Source organism: Paramisgurnus dabryanus, chromosome 4 (genome assembly GCF_030506205.2).
Source record: "Paramisgurnus dabryanus chromosome 4, PD_genome_1.1, whole genome shotgun sequence".
NCBI classification, from domain to species: Eukaryota; Metazoa; Chordata; class Actinopteri; order Cypriniformes; family Cobitidae; genus Paramisgurnus; species Paramisgurnus dabryanus.
In genome coordinates this window covers 2497933-2520838 of record NC_133340.1, presented here as the reverse complement: position 1 = coordinate 2520838, position 22906 = coordinate 2497933, and the positions used below count along the sequence as shown (strand labels likewise).

General features: G+C 32.8%; 1 protein-coding gene across 3 annotated transcripts; it reads left to right on the top strand.

Annotated features, from left to right (window-relative positions):
- The first annotated feature begins 13 nt into the window (after positions 1–13).
- On the top strand, positions 14–22682 carry morc3b (MORC family CW-type zinc finger 3b). 3 transcript variants are annotated; one of them, XM_065295410.2, is made up of 17 exons: positions 28–146; positions 753–928; positions 2436–2508; positions 2595–2727; positions 4402–4626; positions 5021–5158; positions 5258–5387; positions 6746–6874; positions 6948–7067; positions 7172–7269; positions 7534–7641; positions 10107–10181; positions 10628–10673; positions 12650–12740; positions 12980–13055; positions 13142–13643; positions 21628–22681. In XM_065295410.2, the coding sequence occupies exons 2-17, from the start codon at positions 809–811 to the stop codon at positions 21859–21861; spliced, it is 2298 nt and encodes a 765-aa protein (XP_065151482.1). In that variant the 5' UTR covers positions 28–146; positions 753–808; the 3' UTR covers positions 21862–22681. The 3 variants fall into 3 exon arrangements, with proteins under 3 accessions (XP_065151483.1, XP_065151482.1, XP_073670298.1); XM_065295411.2 differs by lacking the exon at positions 753–928 and having other exon boundaries at positions 14–146; positions 21628–22680; XM_073814197.1 differs by lacking the exons at positions 28–146; positions 753–928; positions 2436–2508; positions 2595–2727 and adding an exon at positions 2751–3523 and having other exon boundaries at positions 21628–22682.
- Positions 22683–22906: the final 224 nt, after the last annotated feature.

The window sequence follows — 22906 nt, the reverse complement described above, 5'->3', positions numbered from 1 at the left end:
GTCGATTGCGTTTCATAATGTTGGAGTCGAGTTTAGACACTCCCACATCTTTATGGATATTTTACTCCTTCATATTCAGACAGTCTAGTTTGAAAATATGTTATATAGACCTGAACTCAGACTGAAGCTTTGATAAAACAACTCAGGTAGTCAACTTATTCAGAGTTACTTTAATGTTTGTGTATTGTGCAATTTCATGTTGTAAACATCATGCATGTGAAATGTAATATTGGATCAGCTTTCTATTGGTCACACATAGTCGGTGGCTAAAACAGCATGTGAAAAAAACATTAAGAGTCAGTTTTGTTCAACTTTATAATAAATATAGTGTGTTGGTACAAAACAAGATTAAGCACTTAATAAATGTATTCTTTAATTTTGCGTTGACATCATAAATTGTGTGCTAAACAAATTTGCTAATAATACTTAGTTATAAACTAAAATAAATGTTTCTCTTATCATATAATGATGCATAAAAAATCCACAGAGAACGAAACAAAGTGAATTGTTTTTTTGTTGTATATCTTTACTGTCCACCAAAGTGGAAAATTGGTCTTGCATATAAAACTAAATAACCAAAAGAATCACAATTGAATGCAAGCTAATAAGCCTTGTTGGTCTAGTATATTTACACAATGGCAAAGTGTAAAGCATCTGCCTATAGACTTGGATTTTCAAGAAGCCAGAGAATGATGTATCAGGTTACCCGTACATACCAGCATTTATCTGCGACAACAATACTATATGTGCAGAGTCTCAGCGTGTGCATAGCTGGAGTACGAAAACAGAGCGCTCTCTATTTCTGGACATGTGCAGTAGAAGTCCCTTCATACAAGTGAACAAACTACAGGCTTTCTGTAATCTATCTTACATCGATCCTTCTGCACAAATGGCCACTAATAGACAAAGTTTTATTCCTCTCAGCACAGTAAGTAACATGCATTTATATATTATGCACCTCTGTGTTTGGATAAAAATTGGATTCAAAAATAATTGAAGCAGGGGAAGGAGGCAGTAAGGTAAAGCTATCATTTGTTTTTACAGATTTAAATGTGTTTTTCTTGTTTTGTTTAGAAATTAACATTTTGCTTCATATGCTTATATTTTATTCAGATAGTAATTTATTATACATGCATTTGTGGTGTAAAACATGTTTTAACTTCCCCACATGGGTTTTTCTACTTTATGGTTATTCACCACTTTATGTTTAAAAAAAAAATTTCCGCTACCTAATTGTTTGTTTTTGCTAATGAATAAATTATGGACATTTCACACGGTACGTGGCAGTCGCAAGTGTCTAGTTAATTTTCAATATAAGACGTGCGGAAAGCAGCAAAACGTGGGCGTTGCGCCACTTGGCGCGTACCGTGTGAAACGCCCATAATTCTGAAATTACAGAATTTATTCTAGGATTTACATGCAGATCTTGTCTCACATTTGGCAAAACAGTCTTTTAGTCTTGGGTCTGTCGTGATCGGCATTTAGATTCTTCATAAACTCTAAAAAAAAAAAGTAACCCAGCGTTGGGTTTAAAAGGACGAACCAAACCCTTTGTTTTTCAGCATACAATTTACAGTGACTTGTATTTTAGCTTATAGAAAACATAGTTTAAAAAATATTTGACTGCAAAAGTACATGTAAAATCTAGTTGAATAAAATAGATATTTTGAGCATAAAATAAAATGTAATATTATGTTAAATGTACTACAGTTTTTAACCATAAATTTCAAGGTTTCTCAGAGTTAGCCAATTAGCGTTTTTACTTTTTTCCATAAAAACTTCAAATTTTTTTATGTTAATAGTTTTTAACTTAAAGGCGGGGTGCATGATTTTTTGAAAAACACTTTGGAAAAGGGAGTCGGGCTGAGTGCCAAGACACACTTGTAGCCAATCAGCAGAAAGGGGCGTGTCTACTAACCGACATCGTTGCCTGGGTTGCATATGTGTGGGGCGGGTCTATCAAAAGAAGGTCCAGATTCTATTTGGGTAGGGGCGTGTTTTTTAGGTGATTTCAAATTTCAACATTGGGTTTAAGAGATCACGCACCCCGCCTTTAAGATTTTATTGCATTAACTAATGTAAACAAATACTATCTTATGCTAAAGATAATTTATAAATATTGTAAATCCTTGAATCTGATTTTAAAACTTTTTATAACTTTTTTTTTTTACCAAACACTGTCATACAGTGCACTGAAAAAAAATTATTCATTTAATTTACTGAATTTTTTAAGGTAAGTGGTTGCAATTAATTTATTTAAGCTGCATTTAAACAAAAGTTTTTATTTTATTTTACTAATCTTTTTTGTTTTAATGTAGCTTAAATAAATTGATTGCAACCACTTACCTTAAAAAAAATTTAGTAAATTAAATGAATAATTTTTTCAGTGTGTAAAGCCACAATGCTTTAAAATGTTATCTTTTTTTTTAATCCAGATCAGTCCTAAATTTCTACATTCTAATTCCACAAGTCACACTTGGCCCTTTAGTGCCATAGCTGAATTAATTGGTGAGTTCTGTTATCAACCTTTTACATGTTAAAATAATGGGTTCCAAACAATGAATTAGTGTATTTATGTTATTTTTTAATTGCAGATAATGCATATGACCCGGATGTTCACGCGAGACAGATTTGGATAGACTGGACACGCATCAAAGGCCTAGACTGTCTCTCTTTTACAGATAATGGGGTGGGTTTGACCAGAGCTAAACTACATAAGATGCTCAGGTACAAAGCACCACAGCACGACCATTCACCTGAGTGCTGCTGCAACTAAAAGTGTGTGAATCTAAGCCTGATTTCTATAATTACATACATAAATGCATGAGCTCACGAAACACAACAGCTCTTATTCTGCGATTCAAGAGAGTCATGAAGTCATTTTTTGGCAGTATGAAGTTTTTACCATTAAACAAGCATTGGCTTTGGCTATTCAAGTCATTTTTATGAGTACATAATGCCACGGACATGGGGCACCATTTACTTCCATAGTAGGAAAAAATTATATGTGGAAGTCAGTGATGCCCCAGATCTGCTTGATTACAAAAACTTTCAAATATCTTAAGTTATTTGTGTAATTTAGTTACTAAAGAAATGTCACTTGTACAGGTTGTACATGTAATGAGTTATTCGAATGAATCAATTAAATGTGAGTTGTGTGCCCAAACCCCCCATACTGCGCTTGTCGTTACGCTACCTGACGCCAGAGTTTTGAATTGCCTCAGAATGGACCTCAGAAACCAGGTTTGTATAAATGTTTTTTTTTTTATCTATAATCGATAGTTTTTATACTCACTTTCTGAACTTATCCGTTAAAAATTCTATATTTTCTTTAAAAAATATGTGACTTATGTGAGTCATTGATACTATTGATTATTATTACATATATTTTTTAAGTCAATAAAAATGTATAAATGAAGTTGACTGCCCCCACTGAAAGCATAAACGGTGTTGTTTTTCTTATGCATTCTTCTGTTTTTAACAGGGTCGAACTTGCACCAACATGGTTGAATTGCATATTGAGGTTAATAAAACCCTTCCCGTCAATACTATCAAGCCTTTGTTATTGTGCCTCTTTATGTTAACCTTATTTCTGTCATATTTATATATTTTTAAGACACGTCTATTGTTGTAATTTACTGTAATTTGATTTAATTGCTGTTTAATTAATAATTTAAAATATACTGCTTATATTTAAAAAATGTTTGTAAAAATATAAAAAAATATATGTGTTAATTTGTTTTTGAAAAAAGTATTTAATTTATTAAAATAATGACATACTCAAGAAAATACATTCAATTATTTGTGACCGCTTTGGTTTGGGTCAGTGTAATATCTTATATTAAATATAATAAAGATATGTTTGATTTTAATGAAACTTACATTAAGTCAATGTAATAAAGCTAAGTTTGAGGAAAATCACATTGGTTTAATGTAACTATGATAATTCCAGCAAAAAGAGTTTGATTGCATTCAACAGACATGATTAAACTATAATACATTCAACTGATGTGGTGTTTGATTTTGATGAAAATTACATTACTGCAATGTATAAATCCAAGTTATAGAAAATTACATTGGTTCACATTAGAGTTATTTCAACTTAACAAAATATTGGTTCACACAACATTTTTACAGAAGGTTTTTTGAGTTAACTAATATTTTTTATTTGAATTAACTTTTAAGGCAACCAGGTAACTTATTTTTTTTAAGTTGAACTAACAAATTTTTTATTTTCAGTGAAAATTTGCCACATAATTAAAAAACATTCAACAGATGAGGCATTTTTGAAACATTTGACAATAAATATATTACAAGTTTTGTAACAACGAATAAATTATTTTATGATCAGATTTATGATGAATGCATGTTAACATATTACTCTTTTGATTTTTTTTCAAGCTTTGGATTCAGTGAGAAGAAAGCAGTTAGAGGTCACATTCCAGTCGGCGTTTATGGTAACGGGTTCAAATCAGGTTCCATGCGTCTGGGGAAAGATGCAATCGTTTTCACCAAGACCAGAGACACAATGAGTGTGGGTCTCCTCTCCCAGTCTTACCTTGAAGCCATCGGAGCCCAGCGAGTCATGGTGCCCATCATCACGTTTAGACGTGACGGACATAACCAGTACTTTACATTTATTGTTACATAAACACTGATGCACAAGTCTTACAAAGAAGTTTTGCTGTCATATTAGGCCCAGCACAGATTCCAATTTACTGTGTTTCTGATTTATATTTAATGCATATGTGACCCTACCTTTGGAAACCCAGCTTTAGACATTTTTTGTGATTTACTGTTATTACAATAAAATCATAATGTAAATAACATTCTGTGAAAATATAACCTTGATATATTTAATTTTGCCTGGTAAGACAAAGATTGAATTCAATAAATAGATTGAGACTTTAGCCTAGATTTCATAGGCAAGATCACATTTGCATATATTTCCCAAGCATTAACATTACCCTGATGCATGTTTTTTTGCATATACTAAACTCTTGACCTTTGACCTTACTAGCGTGGAGGATGGAGCCAGTCTGAGAGCGATCCTCAAGCATTCACTCTTTAGCTCGGAAAAAGAGCTGTTCACAGAGCTCCGAGCCATCAGCGCCACCGGCCCCACAGGAACACGGATCATCATATGGAATTTGCGCACGTATGCCCTGCCTCTTTAAATGGAGACAGACAAAAACATTAATAAACAGATTGACTGATGGGATTGTATGATGATTTGTACATAAATCTGTGTTTTCAGGTCCACAAATGGTGATACCGAATTTGACTTTGACACCGATAAATACGACATACAGATCAGAGCAAACTTCATCAATGGGAGGGGTAACAGCGGTCTCATCATGATCCCGGAGAGTGAATACTCATTACGGGTGAGCGCAACAATGGACTGACTCCTTTTTTGCAAACTTTAACACTTTGTGCACTGTATTCAATTATTTGTTGGTTCAACTTAAAAAAGCAGGTTACCTTAAAATTTTAAGTTGATTTGACTTAAAAAGTTCTGTAAAAATATTAACACCTAATATTTTTAAGTCGAATTAACAAAAGATTTACGACAACCAGGTAACTTACTTTTTTTATTTAACCAACATATGCACAAAATGATTCACGTTTAGAGAAAGTTTCTAACTGGTTAAAATGCATGGTCTGCTTCCTAACACTTTTCATTTTAGTTTTCACTTTTTCATTTTGGGACACTTATTTCAGTGATATCTGATGCACAGTAGTGATACTTAAAGCAACAGCTCATTTGCATTTAAAGGGACACACACATCTGTGGGTTATTTTGAGCTAATACTTCACATAAACACACTGTGGACACCATAAAATAATAATTTAATGTCATGTAAAAAGGGTCATAAGAGGTCACCTTTAATAAACCAAGTGTAAAAAATATTAATTAACTTTACAATGTAGAAAGGATTTACAAAATATTTTTTTCCTCGCATTTCCCATTCATTTTCAATGTGGGGTCATATTGACCCCAAAGACCAAATTTGTATACTTTTATTTTACAAACCTTCAGAAGCCTAGTTTTATATGTGAATATTTATAAGGTAGAAGAGTCACAAAGTCACTTATTTCACTGAGATGAGGGGAACCATTTTTTAACTAAGGAAAAGTTGGATGGGGTCATATTGTAAGGACCTTGTGAGGGTTAAAGGTGAAATTTTTCAAACTAATGCCTTTGGAGTCAATGTTGCTTTATCAGGCAGATCTAGATGCTCAGATAAACAGAGCAATGCTTTGATAGCACTGCAGAGCCATTCGAAGGAATCAACCCAGGAAAAGCTTGCTTATAAATACTGCCGTCATCTCTGGATATTGAGAAGGGATAAAAAAAGAGTACTTATATCCTAACAAGACACATAATACCTTTAGAGAGTCTGTGCCTTCTTGATTTTGCCAAGTGAGAGTTCCTCAACAACATTCCAACCAACCAGGTTTGAGGGATTAGTTTACAGTTAATGTGAGGTTTCAGCTCACAACCAGGGTTAGATGCTTCTACACCACTGTTATACACTTATAATTTCCCTCTTATTTTAGGAATAAGTTATGATAAGGTTTTTTTTACAGAAATGTTTCAGGGTCAAAACAATACGTTGACCCAGGAACATCTTCCAATCGGCACAATCAGGTCGTGCTGAGAATCGACACATAAAACTAAATAAAAGATTAGATCAGATAAGTTGATGAGATTTCTTGCTTCTTTTGTTTTCTATTATAGGCATACTGTAGCATTTTATACCTAAAGCCTCGCATGCAAATTATTGTTCGTGGGCAGCGAGTTAAAACCCAACTGATATGCAAAAGTCTGGCTCTTATCGCACAAGACAACTACAGACCATCATTCCTTGTATCCTTAAAACGTTTTGTGGAGAACACACACACCAGTTTTTCCTCAATATTTTACTTAACTCAGCACTCAGAACAAGCGAGTACGGATCACCTTTGGCTACAACACCAGAAGCAAAGAGCATTATGGGATTATGATGTACCATAAAAACAGGCTAATAAAACCATATGTGAAAGTGAGCTGCCAAAGTAAGGTAACCAGAACTGCTCCCTAAAAACATATTTATTCTAATATCATAATTTTTATTTGACTTTTATCATCTAATTTTCATTCCAATTTGATTTGCATTTGTTGCAGACTGAAAGGAAAGGTGTGGGAGTCATTGGCGTTATTGAGTGTAATTTTCTCCAACCCACTCACAATAAGCAGGACTTTGATGACACCGATAAATACAGGTTAGTTGAACCGATACTGTTTAACAAATTAACCATGGTTTTATTGTGGTAACAGTGTAGTAACCATGTTTTTTGGTGTATTGATTACTATCAGCAAAACTATGGTTTTTGAAAACCATGGAAATTTTGTGGTAACCATGGTTTTACTACAGTAGCCATGATTTTTTTTGTTTTAACTGTAGTAAAACCATGGATAATTTTCTTAAGGGACACTAGTAGTGTGCTCACTTTAAACTATGACGTTGAGGCTTTATTTTTGTACAGGAAGACGATGCACAATCTCAGTATTAAGTTGGAGGAGTACTGGAACGAAATCCGCTACAAGCGAAAGAAAGAGGATCCAAAGGGCACAGTTGCAATAGAAGATGTGTTGTGAGTACTGCAGTCAGTCACTTTCCAAAACTTGTACATTTTGTTCACTTGGCAGGCTCTGATACATAGTATCAATGTTGATTTATTAGCATTAGCTAGCCGAGTCAGTAGTAGCATCGATTAATTAACATTAGCTAGTTGATTCACTAAAAGTGTTGATTCATTAGCTACCTGATTCACTAAAAGAGTTGATTCATTAGCTAGCTGATTCACTAAAAGAGTTGATTCATTAGCTCACTGATTTACCTAAAGAGTTGATTCATTAGCTAGTTGATTCACTTAAAGTGTTGATTCATTAGCTAGCTGATTTACTAAAAGTGTTGATTCATTAGCTAGTTGATTCACTTAAAGTGTTGATTCATTAGCTAGCTGATTTACTAAAAGTGTTGATTCATTAGCTAGCTGATTCACTTAAAGTGTTGATTCATTAGCTAGCTGATTTACTAAAAGTGTTGATTCATTAGCTAGCTGATTCACTTAAAGTGTTGATTCATTAGCTACCTGATTCACTAAAAGAGTTGATTCATTAGCTCACTGATTTACCTAAAGTGTTGATTCATTAGCTAGTTGATTCACTTAAAGTGTTGATTCATTAGCTAGCTGATTCACTTAAAGTGTTGATTCATTAGCTAGCTGATTTACTAAAAGTGTTGATTCATTAGCTAGCTGATTCACTTAAAGTGTTGATTCATTAGCTAGCTGATTTACTAAAAGTGTTGATTCATTAGCTAGCTGATTCACTAAAAGTTTTAATTCATTAGCTAGCTTATTCACTAAAAGTGTTGATTCATTATCTAGCTGATTCACTAAAAGTTTTGATTCATTAGCTAGCTGATTCACTAAAAGTGTTGATTCATTAGCTAGCTTATTCATTAAAAGTGTTGATTCATTAGCTAGCTGATTTACTAAAGGTGTTGATTCATTAGCTAGCTGATTTACTAAAAGTGTTGATTCATTAGCTAGCTTATTCACTAAAAGTGTTGATTCATTAGCTAGCTGATTCACTAAAAGAGTTGATTCATTAGCTAGCTGATTCACCTAAATAGTGATTCATTAGCTAGCTGATTCACTTAAAGTGTTGATTCAATAGCTAGCTGATTTACTAAAAGTATTGATTCATTAGCTAGCTTATTCACTAAAAGTGTAGATTCATTAGCTAGCTTATTCACTAAGGGGCGGTTTCCCGGACAGGGATTAGACTAGTCCTAGACTTAAACAGTTTTACGAGCTCTCCAAACTGAAAACAACTTGCACTTACATATCTTAAAATACATCAGTGCCCTTTGTTTTACCTCAAAATGCACACAGGTAATGTTTTTAGTAAGGCATGTTTGTTAAAACTAATTATATTTCCTAATTAAACGAAGGCCTAGTTCTGGATTAAGCTAATCCTGGTCCGGGAAACCGCCCCTAAAAGTTTTAATTCATTAGCTAGCTTATTCACTAAAAGTGTTGATTCATTATCTAGCTGATTCACTAAAAGTTTTGATTCATTAGCTAGCTGATTCACTAAAAGTGTTGATTCAATAGCTAGCTTATTCCCTAAAAGTGTTGATTTATTAGCTAGCTGATTCACTAAAAGTGTTGATTCATTAGCCAGCTTATTCACTAAAAGTTTTGATTCATTGGCTAGCTGATTCACTAAAAGTGTTGATTCATTACCTAGCTGATTCACTAAAAGTCTTGATTCATTAGCTAGCTGATTCACTAAAAGTTTTGATTCATTGGCTAGCTGATTCACTAAAAGTGTTGATTCATTACCTAGCTGATTCACTAAAAGTGTTGATTCATTACCTAGCTGATTCACTAAAAGTGTTGATTCATTACCTAGCTGATTCACTAAAAGTGTTGATTCATTAGCTAGCTGATTCACTAAAAGTTTTGATTCATTAGCTAGCTGATTCACTGGTAGCATTGATTCATTAGCTAGCTGATTCACTGGTAGCATTGTTTTTTAGCATTAGCACTTCATTTAAGTCAGGTTTTCCCGGAGAATTGCAGAGGTTTATTTACATTAGTATGTAAATAAATAAATTTAAAATAAAAAATCTAAATAAACAACAAAATGAATACACAACACTACAATATATCAGAAAACTGAGATCTTATGCCAAATGGAAAGATATGTTTTATGTACCAATAAAAGAAAATTACCAGATGAAGGACCAAGGTATAAATAACAATAACTGTGTAAAATATATGGTTAGGAGTGAAAGTTGGATTAACTTAAAAATTTCTTGTGGTAACCCCAAAATGAATTTTTTTTAGCTTTATTAACTTCAATTTTTTTATTATTGTCACTGGTGTGGCATATTTTCAAAAAGTACACTAAAAGGTGCATATTGGTACCTTAAAGTACCCCAAAATGGTACATATTAGGTTCTGTCTCAGTGACAACTTTTATACCTTTTTTCAGAGAGTGTTTGAATAGCCTGAATAGTCATCTAACTCTAAGCCTTACACAGGAGCTGTTTAGTAGAAGAGGAACTAGATGATGAAGAGGAAGACCAGAAGCCGTACCCTAAACCATTTAAACGCCAGTAAGTTGAACTGTTAAACTCATTTAGGAGAAACTCATCCATCAGTGACTCCAGAAGGTCAACCTTAGAAATAAATTTAGCATTTGACAACTGCTAGATTATCCGTTACTATACGTATTTTCCAGCATGATCTTATGGGAATTTGTAAGTGTTTTAGGAAGTTGCTCATCTGTATGGATTACGTACAAACTAAAAGTGAATCTTACAAAAACATATGATTATAAAAATTAGCCACCTATTTTCTTATAATTCAATGGCGCGTCGTCAATTATTCCTTACTTATTATACGCTTACCGTTGTGAATCGGGGTAAGGAACTCTTATATTTTATGTACTTATTTTTTTTCCAAAATACAATATATTGTTGGTTTTAAAAAATTTCACATTTAAGTATTTTTATTTTAACATTATGATGATTTTATATACCACTATTTTGGTTTTGTTTAGGCGGAGAAACACTGTCAGGAGTCTGTCTGAAGAGAATGAACCAGAGGTAAGAATATTATATGAACATTTCTAGATGTTCACATTTTCTGTAAATGCAACGGCATTATGAGTAGTTTCCATGGCATTGAAGTAATATAATCATAGGTGTAAATTTATTTGTTATAGTGGGGGGCGATAAACATAAAATTGCTCCAGAGCAATTTTTGAATGGGAAAAATGATACAGCCAAAATTGTACTAGTAGGGATATGTGTACACAAAGAAAAGCCTAATAATCTTCTTCAAAACCATTTATTTATTGGAATGTTTTTGGAGTTGTTTACAACCAAGCCACCATTAAAATTTGAACTTAATTTTACACGTAATGACTGTTAGCTAGGTTCACTGTTAAAAAAATCCGTAGAAATTACAATGTTACTGCAGCTGGGTTGCCGGTAATTTACCGTAGATTTAAATTTATTTTATTTACTGGCAAGAGTTTGTTCAAAGTTAAATAAATTTTAAATATTAACAAGTCTTTATCTTTACAGAATAAAACTATACAATAACAGCATCATGCAAAGCATTCTGGGAACCAGAAATCATCATCAACCTTTTTCTGTTTTTTTGCTTCAGATTTTGTTTCCCAGAATGTTTTGCTTGATGCTGTTTTTTTAGTTTTACTTTGTAAAGACAAAGACTTGTAAATGTTAAATGTTCATTCAACTTTGAACAAAATATTGCCAGTAAATAACATAAATTTAAATTTACGGTAAATTACCGGCAACCCAGCTGCAATTTCTACGGATTTTTTTTACAGTGTTGTTATAATCGCTAACATAGCGGACACATGGAAAATATATTGGTTAGCATTTTTTTTGTCATGATTTACTTAATGATGACTCAGCATCAACTATATTAAAGAGAAAATATTCACCTTATCTGATGTTTAAAATAGCTTTGAGAGCCGACTACTAGTTACTACTAGTTAATTAGCTAGCTAAAGCCACGGTCACACTAGACTTTGAGCATGCAAGTATTTGTCGGACGTTGCTGCGGAGAAAGCTCATCAATATGATCTCTGGCTTCGTCCATTTGTGCTTTTCAGTAGAGAGAAAGGTCATGCAGTGACATATCAGTCTTGTCCTGTTCACAATGCTCCACGTGATACGAATTCGCAGGTAAGAGTTCTCCAGACTTGAACTACGCAGCCACCTGTGAAATATCGTCGCACAAGCTTGTGTTTCCGGTCTGATTAATTTTTCATGCGTATGAAAGAAAGTCAATGGATTGAAAAGTCTAGTGTGATCGGCCCTTAATGTATCAATGTTACTAGTGAATCAGCTAAATAATGAATCAACACTTCTAGTGAATCAGCTAGCTAATGCTAATAAATCAACGTTACTAGTGAATCAGCTAGCTCAGGGGTGGCGAACTTCGGAGTTTGCTCCAACCCTGATAAAAAAAATTCACTTGCCTGTAGCTTTCTAGTATGGCCCTGTCCCAAATGGCACCCTCCGGACTTGTGGACTTCCTCAGAGTCCACACTTTGATGACATCATGCAGTGCAGACCATAGGGACCTTTGACGCAAGTCCACGAGGGAGCACCCTCGCAGTGGTGTTTTGGGACAAACTCAAGCATCATGGCGAAAATAGGAAAAGAGGTTGCCCCTCAGTGTGAACTGCTCCCTTCTTTTGTCTGATTGGTCTGATTGCTCTTTCACGAGGGCTTCTGGGTTGGTTAAGTGCACGAAGCCTGCTGCAGTGCAAAAGTTGAATATTTCTAAACTCTCAGAGCTCAGTGCTGAGCGCCCAAAACCCGCCAAGCGAAAAAAACCCACTAGCTGCCGGCTTTTTGGAAAAATGCTGCACTACCATTGGAAACAATTGAAACATACGCTGGCCGCGGGCGTAAAAGCTTTGGTGTGCATGCCCCCTTAGGCACATAAAGCAGTTAGATTCATTAAAGCAAACTTTGGGCTATGCAAAATGCACAATGTAGTTCAGGATGGATTGTATCATAATCTTCTCTCCTTCTTACAGAAAACACAGACTGAGGACATTCAGGCAGAGCTAACAACCAGTCATGCACAACTCACCCTGTCCAGACAGCCACCAGACTTTGGCCAATCTGGTAAAAGGCAAAAATCGAAATACACAAACTTTAAGCCGCCTTAGTTTCATGGGGGCTCTTATATAAAATATGAAGCTGGTTAAAGATATACAATAAATTTAAAAACCAAACAAATATTAAGTTAACATTTTACCAGGTCATTTTATTCCTGGTCACTCATAATTTTCTAAATCTCGACTCCAATGTGCACATTTTGAGAATCACAGATATTAAACTTTCAAGATTTCATTTATGTGTAGAGTCAAACCGATCACTAGCGGACAGGTCACCGCTGCCCCTCATCAACCTGACCGCTATCTCCAACACTCTTAGAAGGTATAATCCTATAAAATATGCTAGTTAATACAAATTTTTACAGTTATGGAGCGTCATCTTCGTTTTTTTTATTCGGTTTTTTTCAGAGCAAAACAACGGTCATCTTCCATTGAAACACAGACTGAGGTGTCGTCAATCTCTTCTGCCTCCCTTCCAGGCCCACAACAAGAGCTCTCGTCTCAGGAACACCGCAGGCCTGCTTTGAAAGAGGAGAGAAAGAGTCAATCCGACACACTTGTGAGCAAAGCTGAGAACGGCATGATGAAAGGATTCGAGTCGCATCAGGGGCCTGCCGCTACGGAGGAGATGTGCGAAGGAGATGCATCATTCAGGACGGGAGAGGAATACAGCTCGGCTGTGGAGGAGATAATTGCATCGCCTCTGAAAAATGAGAAGAGAGGAGTATTGCATGACGAGATGGAAGAGGATGAGGAATGGAGCATGGCAGAGGCGCAACGGTGGCAAGATGAGCCGATGGAACTGATGCAGAAGGCAGTGGAAGAAAGAGATGCCTGTCGGGAGGAACTGGAAGTGCTTCGAGAGCACGGTGCCGCTCTAGAGGCTGAAAGGACTCAGCTCATCAGCAGGGTAAAACAGCCTGATCTCACGAGAATTCATACATGTTTTACTAGTTGGCTAAATGCAAAAAATTTACGATTATCATAAAAACATTATAAAACGGTTAGTTCCAATCCTTGATTCTGATTGGTCAGTAGGTGTGCTTTATTCACGATAAAACACGGCTATGACCGCTTCACCCAACGGTTCTGTTTATCACTGAGCCCTTAGCAACCACACGTATCGGTTTGTTGTTTTTATTTGAGCTTTCATGCTTCACATCGTGCCTAAAAACGCCCTTCAGCCGTTACATATTCACGATACAGAACACCCTCTCGTACCTTATTGCTTACATAAAGAAACCCCATCCCTAACCCTAACGTCACTGGGGCAAATTGTACAAAAATGTATGGATGTGATCATACAAATTGATACGAACAAGCCACCTCATAAAATCTGTACGAATTGCCATGAGATAGCGTTGGGTAAGAGGGAAATAACGGTAACACTTTACTTGAAGGGGTGTTCATAAGACATGACACCTTTATAATCATGACATGACACGTGTCATGAACATGAAGGAGATTTTGTGCATGTTTATGACAATTGTCATTAAGTGTCATTTGTTCAATTATGTCATTTTTACTGCAAAGATAAGATTGTTTGAAATGTCTTTGTTATGACAACTTGTCATAAACCATTACATCATAACTTGACATGACAACTTGACATTACCAAGACAACATAAATGACAACTTTTTACCAGTGATACAATTGAAATGGTCATTAAAATGTCATTACGTTCTAATACTCAAACAAATAGTGTTATAACAGCGTCATGAATATTTTTCTTGACCTCAACTACAGTGGTACAGATAGAATTTGTCATTAAAATGTAATTAAGTGTAAATATTCTGTCAAATAGTTTTATAACAGCGTCATGAATATTTTTCTTGACCTCAACTACAGTGGTACAAATAATTTGTCATTAAAATGTCAATAACTGTTAATACTCCGTCAAATAGTTTTATAACAGCGTCATGAATATTTTTCTTGACCTCAACTACAGTTGTACAAATATAATTTGTCATTAAAATGTCATTAAGTGTTAATACGCTGTGAAATAGTGTTATAACAGCGTCATTAATATTTTTCTTGAGCTCAACTACAGTGGTACAAATATAATTTGTCATTAAAATGTCATTAAGTGTTAATACTCTGTCAAATAGTGTTATAACAGCGTCATTAATATTTTTCTTGAGCTCAACTACAGTGGTACAAATATAATTTGTCATAAAAATATCATTAAGTGTTAATACTCTGTCATATAGTGTTATAACAGCGTCATTAATATTTTTCTTGACCTCAACTACAGTTGAACAAATATAATTCGTCATTAAAATGTCATTAAGTGTTAATACTCTGTTATATAGTTTTATAACAGCGTCATGAATATTTTTCTTGACCTCAACTACAGTTGAACAAATATAATTTGTCATTAAAATGTCATTAAGTTGTTAATACTCTGTCAAATAGTGTTATAACAGCGTCATGAATATTTTTCTTGACCTCAACTACAGTTGTGCAAATATAATTTGTCATTAAAATATCATTAAGTGTTAATACTCTGTCATATAGTTTTATAACAGCGTCATAAATATTTTTCTTGACCTCAACTACAGTGGTACAAATATAATTTTTCATTAAAATGTCATTAAGTGTTAATACTCTGTCATATAGTTTTATAACAGCGTCATAAATATTTTTCTTGACCTCAACTACAGTGGTACAAATATAATTTGTCATTAAAATGTCATTAAGTGTTAATACTCTGTCAAATAGTTTTATAACAGTGTCATAAATATTTTTCTTGACCTCAACTACAGTTGTACAAATATAATTTGTCATTAAAATGTCATTAAGTGTTAATACTCTGTCAAATAGTGTTATAACAGCGTCATAAATATTTTTCTTGACCTCAACTACAGTGGTACAAATATAATTTGTCATTAAAATGTCATTAAGTGTTAATACTCTGTCAAATAGTTTTATAACAGCGTCATAAATATTTTTCTTGACCTCAACTACAGTTGTACAAATATAATTTGTCATTAAAATGTCAATAAGTGTTAATACTCTGTCAAATAGTGTTATAACAGCATCATGAATATTTTTCTTGACCTCATCTACAGTGGAAAAACGATAATTTGTCATTAAAATTTCATTAAGTGTTAATACTCTGTGAAATAGTGTTATAACAGCGTCATGAATATTTTTCTTGACCTCAACTACAGTGGTACAAATATAATTTGTCATTAAAATGTCATTAAGTGTTAATACGCTGTCATATAGTGTTATACCGGCATCATGAATATTTTTCTTGACCTCAACTACAGTGGTACAAATATAATTTGTCATTAAAATGTCATTAAGTGTTAATACTCTGTGAAATAGTGTTATAACAGCGTCATGAATATTTTTCTTGACCTCAACTACAGTTGAACAAATATAATTTGTCATTAAAATGTCATTAAGTGTTAATACTCTGTCATATAGTTTTATATCAGCGTCATGAATATTTTTCTTGACCTCAACTACAGTGGTACAAATATAATTTGTCATTAAAATGTCATTAAGTTGTAAATACTCTGTCATATAGTTTTATAACAGCGTCATGAATATTTTTCTTGACCTCAACTACAGTTGTACCAATATAATTTGTCATTAAAATGTCATTAAGTGTTAATACTTTGTCAAACAGTCTTATAACAGCGTCATGAATATTTTTCTTGACCTCATCTACAGTGGAAAAACGATAATTTGTCATTAAAATGTCATTAAGTGTTAATACTCTGTGAAATAGTGTTATAACAGCGTCATGAATATTTTTCTTGACCTCAACTACAGTGGTACAAATATAATTTGTCATTAAAATGTCATTAAGTGTTAATACGCTGTCATATAGTGTTATACCGGCATCATGAATATTTTTCTTGACCTCAACTACAGTGGAACAAATATAATTTGTCATTAAAATGACAATAAGTGTTAATACTCTGTCATATAGTTTTATAACAGCATCATAAATATTTTTCTTGACCTCAACTACAGTGGTACAAATATAATTTGTCATTAAAATGTCATTAAGTGTTAATACTCTGTCATATAGTTTTATAACAGCATCATAAATATTTTTCTTGACCTCAACTACAGTGCTACTAAAATAATTTGTCATTAAAATGTCATTAAGTGTTAATACTCTGTCAAATAGTTTTATAACAGCGTCATGAATATTTTTCTTGACCTCAACTACAGTGGTACAAATATAATTTGTCATTAAAATGTCATTAAGTGTTAATACTCTGTCAAATAGTTTTATAACAGTGCCATGAATATTTTTCTTGACCTCAACTACAGTGGTACTAAAATAATTTGTCATTAAAATGTCATTAAGTGTTAATACTCTGTCAAATAGTGTTATAACAGCGTCATGAATATTTTTCTTGACCTCAACTACAGTGGTACAAATATAATTGGTCATTAAAAGGTCAATAAGTGTTAATACTCCGTCGAATAGTTTTATAACAGCGTCATGAATATTTTTCTTGACCTCAACTACAGTGGTACAAATATAATTTGTCATTAAAATGTCATTAAGTGTTAATACTCTGTCATATAGTGTTATAACAGCGTCATGAATATTTTTCTTGACCTCAACTACAGTTGTACAAATATAATTTGTCATTAAAATGTCTTTAAGTGTTAATACGCTGTCATATAGTGTTATACCGGCATCATAAATATTTTTCTTGACCTCAACTACAGTGGTACAAATATAATTTGTCATTAAAATGTCATTAAGTGTTAATACTCTGTCATATAGTTTAATAACAGCGTCATGCATATTTTTCTTGACCTCAACTACAGTGGTACAAATAATTTGTCATTAAAATGTCATTAAGTGTTAATACGCTGTCATATAGTGTTATAACAGCGTCATGAATATTTTTCTTGACCTCAACTACAGTGGTACAAATATAATTTGTCATTAAAATGTCAATAACTGTTAATACTCCGTCGAATAGTTTTATAACAGCGTCATGAATATTTTTCTTGACCTCAACTACAGTGGTACAAATATAATTTGTCATTAAAATGTCATTAAGTGTTAATACTCTGTCATATAGTTTTATAACAGCGTCATGAATATTTTTCTTGACCTCATCTACAGTTGTACAAATATAATTTGTCATTAAAATGCCATTAAGTGTTAATACTCTGTCAAATAGTTTTATAACAGTGTCATGAATATTTTTCTTGACCTCAACTAGTGGTACAAATATAATTTGTCATTAAATGTCATTAAGTGTTAATACGCTGTCATATAGTTTAATAACAGCGTCATGAATATTTTTCTTGACCTCAACTACAGTGGTACAAATAATTTGTCATTAAAATGTCATTAAGTGTTAATACGCTGTCATATAGTTTAATAACAGCGTCATGAATATTTTTCTTGACCTCAACTACAGTGGTACAAATAATTTGTCATTAAATGTCATTAAGTGTTAATACTCTGTCATATAGTGTTATAACAGCGTCATGAATATTTTTCTTGACCTCAACTACAGTGGTACAAATATAATTTGTCATTAAAATGTCATTAAGTGTTAATACTCTGTCATATAGTTTTATAACAGCGTCATGAATATTTTTCTTGACCTCAACTACAGTGGTACAAATATAATTTGTCATTAAAATGTCATTAAGTGTTAATACTCTGTCATATAGTGTTATAACAGCGTCATGAATATTTTTCTTGACCTCAACTACAGTGGTACAAATATAATTTGTCATTAAAATGCCATTAAGTGTTAATACTCTGTCAAATAGTTTTATAACAGTGTCATGAATATTTTTCTTGACCTCAACTAGTGGTACAAATATAATTTGTCATTAAAATGTCATTAAGTGTTAATACGCTGTCATATAGTTTAATAACAGCGTCATGAATATTTTTCTTGACCTCAACTACAGTGGTACAAATAATTTGTCATTAAAATGTCATTAAGTGTTAATACGCTGTCATATAGTTTAATAACAGCGTCATGAATATTTTTCTTGACCTCAACTACAGTGGTACAAATAATTTGTCATTAAATGTCATTAAGTGTTAATACTCTGTCATATAGTTTTATAACAGCGTCATGAATATTTTTCTTGACCTCATCTACAGTTGTACAAATATAATTTGTCATTAAAATGCCATTAAGTGTTAATACTCTGTCAAATAGTTTTATAACAGTGTCATGAATATTTTTCTTGACCTCAACTAGTGGTACAAATATAATTTGTCATTAAATGTCATTAAGTGTTAATACGCTGTCATATAGTTTAATAACAGCGTCATGAATATTTTTCTTGACCTCAACTACAGTGGTACAAATAATTTGTCATTAAAATGTCATTAAGTGTTAATACGCTGTCATATAGTGTTATAACAGCGTCATGAATATTTTTCTTGACCTCAACTACAGTGGTACAAATATAATTTGTCATTAAAATGTCAATAACTGTTAATACTCTGTCATATAGTGTTATAACAGCGTCATGAATATTTTTCTTGACCTCAACTAGTGGTACAAATATAATTTGTCATTAAATGTCATTAAGTGTTAATACGCTGTCAAATAGTGTTATAACAGCGTCATGAATATTTTTCTTGACCTCAACTAGTGGTACAAATATAATTTGTCATTAAATGTCATTAAGTGTTAATACGCTGTCATATAGTTTAATAACAGCGTCATGAATATTTTTCTTGACCTCAACTACAGTGGTACAAATAATTTGTCATTAAAATGTCATTAAGTGTTAATACTCTGTCAAATAGTTTTATAACAGTGTCATGAATATTTTTCTTGACCTCAACTAGTGGTACAAATATAATTTGTCATTAAATGTCATTAAGTGTTAATACGCTGTCATATAGTTTAATAACAGCGTCATGAATATTTTTCTTGACCTCAACTACAGTGGTACAAATAATTTGTCATTAAATGTCATTAAGTGTTAATACGCTGTCATATAGTTTAATAACAGCGTCATGAATATTTTTCTTGACCTCAACTACAGTGGTACAAATAATTTGTCATTAAAATGTCATTAAGTGTTAATAATGTGTCATATAGTGTTATAACAGCGTCATGAATATTTTTCTTGACCTCAACTACAGTGATACAAATATAATTTGTCATTAAAATGTCATTAAGTGTTAATACGCTGTCATATAGTTTTATAACAACATCATGAATATTTTTCTTGACCTCAACTACAGTGGTACAAATATAATTTGTCATTAAAATGTCATTAAGTGTTAATACTCTGTCATATAGTTTTATAACAGCGTCATACATATTTTTCTTGACCTCAACTACAGTGGTACAAATATAATTTGTCATTAAAATGACAATAAGTGTTAATACTCTCTCAAATAGTGTTATAACAGCGTCATGAATATTTTTCTTGACCTCAACTACAGTGGTACAAATATAATTTGTAATTAAAATGTCATTAAGTTGTTAATACTCTGTCAAATAGTGTTATAACAGCGTCATGAATATTTTTCTTGACCTCAACTACAGTGGTACAAATATAATTTGTCATTAAAATGTCATTAAGTGTTCATACTCTGTCATATAGTTTTATAACAGCGTCATAAATATTTTTCTTGACCTCAACTACAGTGGTACAAATATAATTTGTAATTAAAATGTCATTAAGTTGTTAATACTCTGTCAAATAGTGTTATAACAGCGTCATGAATATTTTTCTTGACCTCAACTACAGTGGTACAAATATAATTTGTAATTTAAATGTCATTAAGTTGTTAATACTCTGTCAAATAGTGTTATAACAGCGTCATGAATATTTTTCTTGACCTCAACTACAGTGGTACAAATATAATTTGTCATTAAAATGTCATTAAGTGTTAATACTCTGTCAAATAGTTTTATAACAACATCATGAATATTCTTCAGTTCATAATTTTTTCTTCCACATGTTAGAGAAATAAAATCAATCATCCAATAATAATAATAATAAGAAGAATTTAAATTGATAAAATTATATTTTATTGCATTTGGAGACAGATTCACCTAAAATTAAATGAAAACAGTATAATTATGGGTTAAGCCATACAGCTGCAAAAACAGTTAATTACATTACATTAATTAAATGTTTTGTTAGTTTTTTCTTCTATGTCAAAAAAATTCAGAACCTCTGTGTGAAGAAGAACAAGTTCTGTTAGTTGTCAGTTTTTATTTATTGTACACAAACATAAATGTAAGTGTAATCTTTTGATGTGTCTGTTGCATTTTGTTAAGGTATTTAAAATAAATTGTACATAATATTAACACTTATTGACATTTTAATGACAAGTTCGATTTGTCCACTGTAGTTGAGGTCAAGAAAAATATTCTTGACGCTGTAATAAACCGATTTGACAGAGTATTAACACTTAATGACATTTAAATGACAGTTTAATGTAATGTTAACCCATAAAGCTAGGTGGTTTCTTAAGTTTGATAATTATTCTGCTATGTTATATTATGACAGATTTTTGAAAAGCTATATGTATTGGTTTATAACAAGGACATCCCTAACAATGTTATCTTTGCATTAAAAATGACACAATTGAACAAATGACACTTAATGACAGTTGTCATAAATGTGCATAAAATCTCCTTCATGTTGACATGTCAGTCTTATGAACACCCCTTCAAGTAAAGTGTAACCAATACTTTAAGTGAAAATTTTAAGTTGCAAAAGGTTTTTTCAGCCGGCTCAAACTAACTCACACTAGGAATTATAGGCATGTGCAAAACTAATTTGTTTGTAAAACGATTTCAAACATTGCTCAAAACATCTTCCATTGTGTTCAGCAGAAATGGCATCTCAGTATGTGTGATCTTTGAATTTCTAACTACCGATATTGCTTTTTTTACACATCTAGCTGGAGATGGTAGAAGCAGAAAAGCTCAGTCTTTCAGCCTTATGTGATCAGCTCAAGAGTGAACTATCCAAGCTCGCGGTGGAAAAAGATGAGCGGTCGACGCTGAAGAGACTGCGTGTAAACCTGAGCCACCTGCTGGTGTCTTTCATCCCCTCACTTCATCTAGAAACTGTGGACTATAACAGTGATGTCATCGATCAGATGCTCATTCAGGTTCTAGAAAACATTAAGTAGAAAATTGTTGTTGATCATAAGAACATTGAGAGTCACGATGGGATAAAAGTGTTTTTTTTTTGAAAGTTGAGAGAGAAGGCAGCTTTGCAACGAGTGGGCGTGGTTTCAGCACTCAAGTCCAATTTATAGTCGTGCGTAAGGTCTACACCTGTAGCCTCTGCGTAGCCTGACATGCACCTCGCCAAATTTTTAAGTGCGCTTCAGTTCTATGCGGACCACAAGTGCTGTGATTGGTCCACTAGATATAGATATTTCCATTTGCAACGGTGAGAACAAAGATGGGCCAAGTTGAGAATTGATTTAACTCAAACTGCAAACTGCACTATAACCAGCCCTTTACGGCGGACACGCCCCCAGCACTTAAGAGAAGAGAATGCTGCTTCTTTTACCCCAAATTTCATAACTTATTTTATTCATTTGGTGTTTTTTTGTCATTCAAATGTGGCTGGGTGGTTAATAACACATTTTTCTGTGGTGTGACAAACTCAGAACACATATTTAATATCACTTTACACAGACAGACCGATTTCCCACTGTTTCCTTTTGGTTTTATAATGCAGTGACATTCATACATTTTTCTGTTTAATTGTTGAAATACGTTTTGAAATTACAGTATCTGTTATTGGAGTGAAGATTTATTATTGTTCTTGCTCCAATTGTGAAATGTTCGATTTTCTGATCTCAAGGATACAATTTTATTCAATGACACTGTCACTTGTAACAGTTTAGGATCGAAGTGTTGAATCACAAAACCAAACTTTAATTTAACATAGAATAATAAAGCACTCCAACGTAATTTTGCATGTAATACTTGTCCTTTTGATTAAACCTCTATATTATTATTTTTTTTATCTTTCTGTGGTTAACACATACTAGCCTACATATGAGGAATTCAGATGCAAAACCCTTTAAGTGCATCTGATATGATTTCTTGTACAGGTAATTTTTTTTAATCAGGCTCTTTGTTTTGGTTCAGGAATTCCACTTTAAAGGGGACATATCATGAAAATCTGACTTTTAAGTGCTATAATTGGATCCCCAGTGC

Excerpts from the sequence above, each read along its gene's own strand:
- morc3b (XM_065295410.2), top strand. The coding sequence starts at position 809 with ATGTGCAGTAGAAGTCCCTTCATACAAGTGAACAAACTACAGGCTTTC. Across the intron at positions 7,068-7,171 it reads AAGTGAGCTGCCAAAGTAAG|ACTGAAAGGAAAGGTGTGGG; the intron begins GTAACCAGAACT and ends CATTTGTTGCAG. Across the intron at positions 13,056-13,141 it reads ATCTCCAACACTCTTAGAAG|AGCAAAACAACGGTCATCTT; the intron begins GTATAATCCTAT and ends GGTTTTTTTCAG.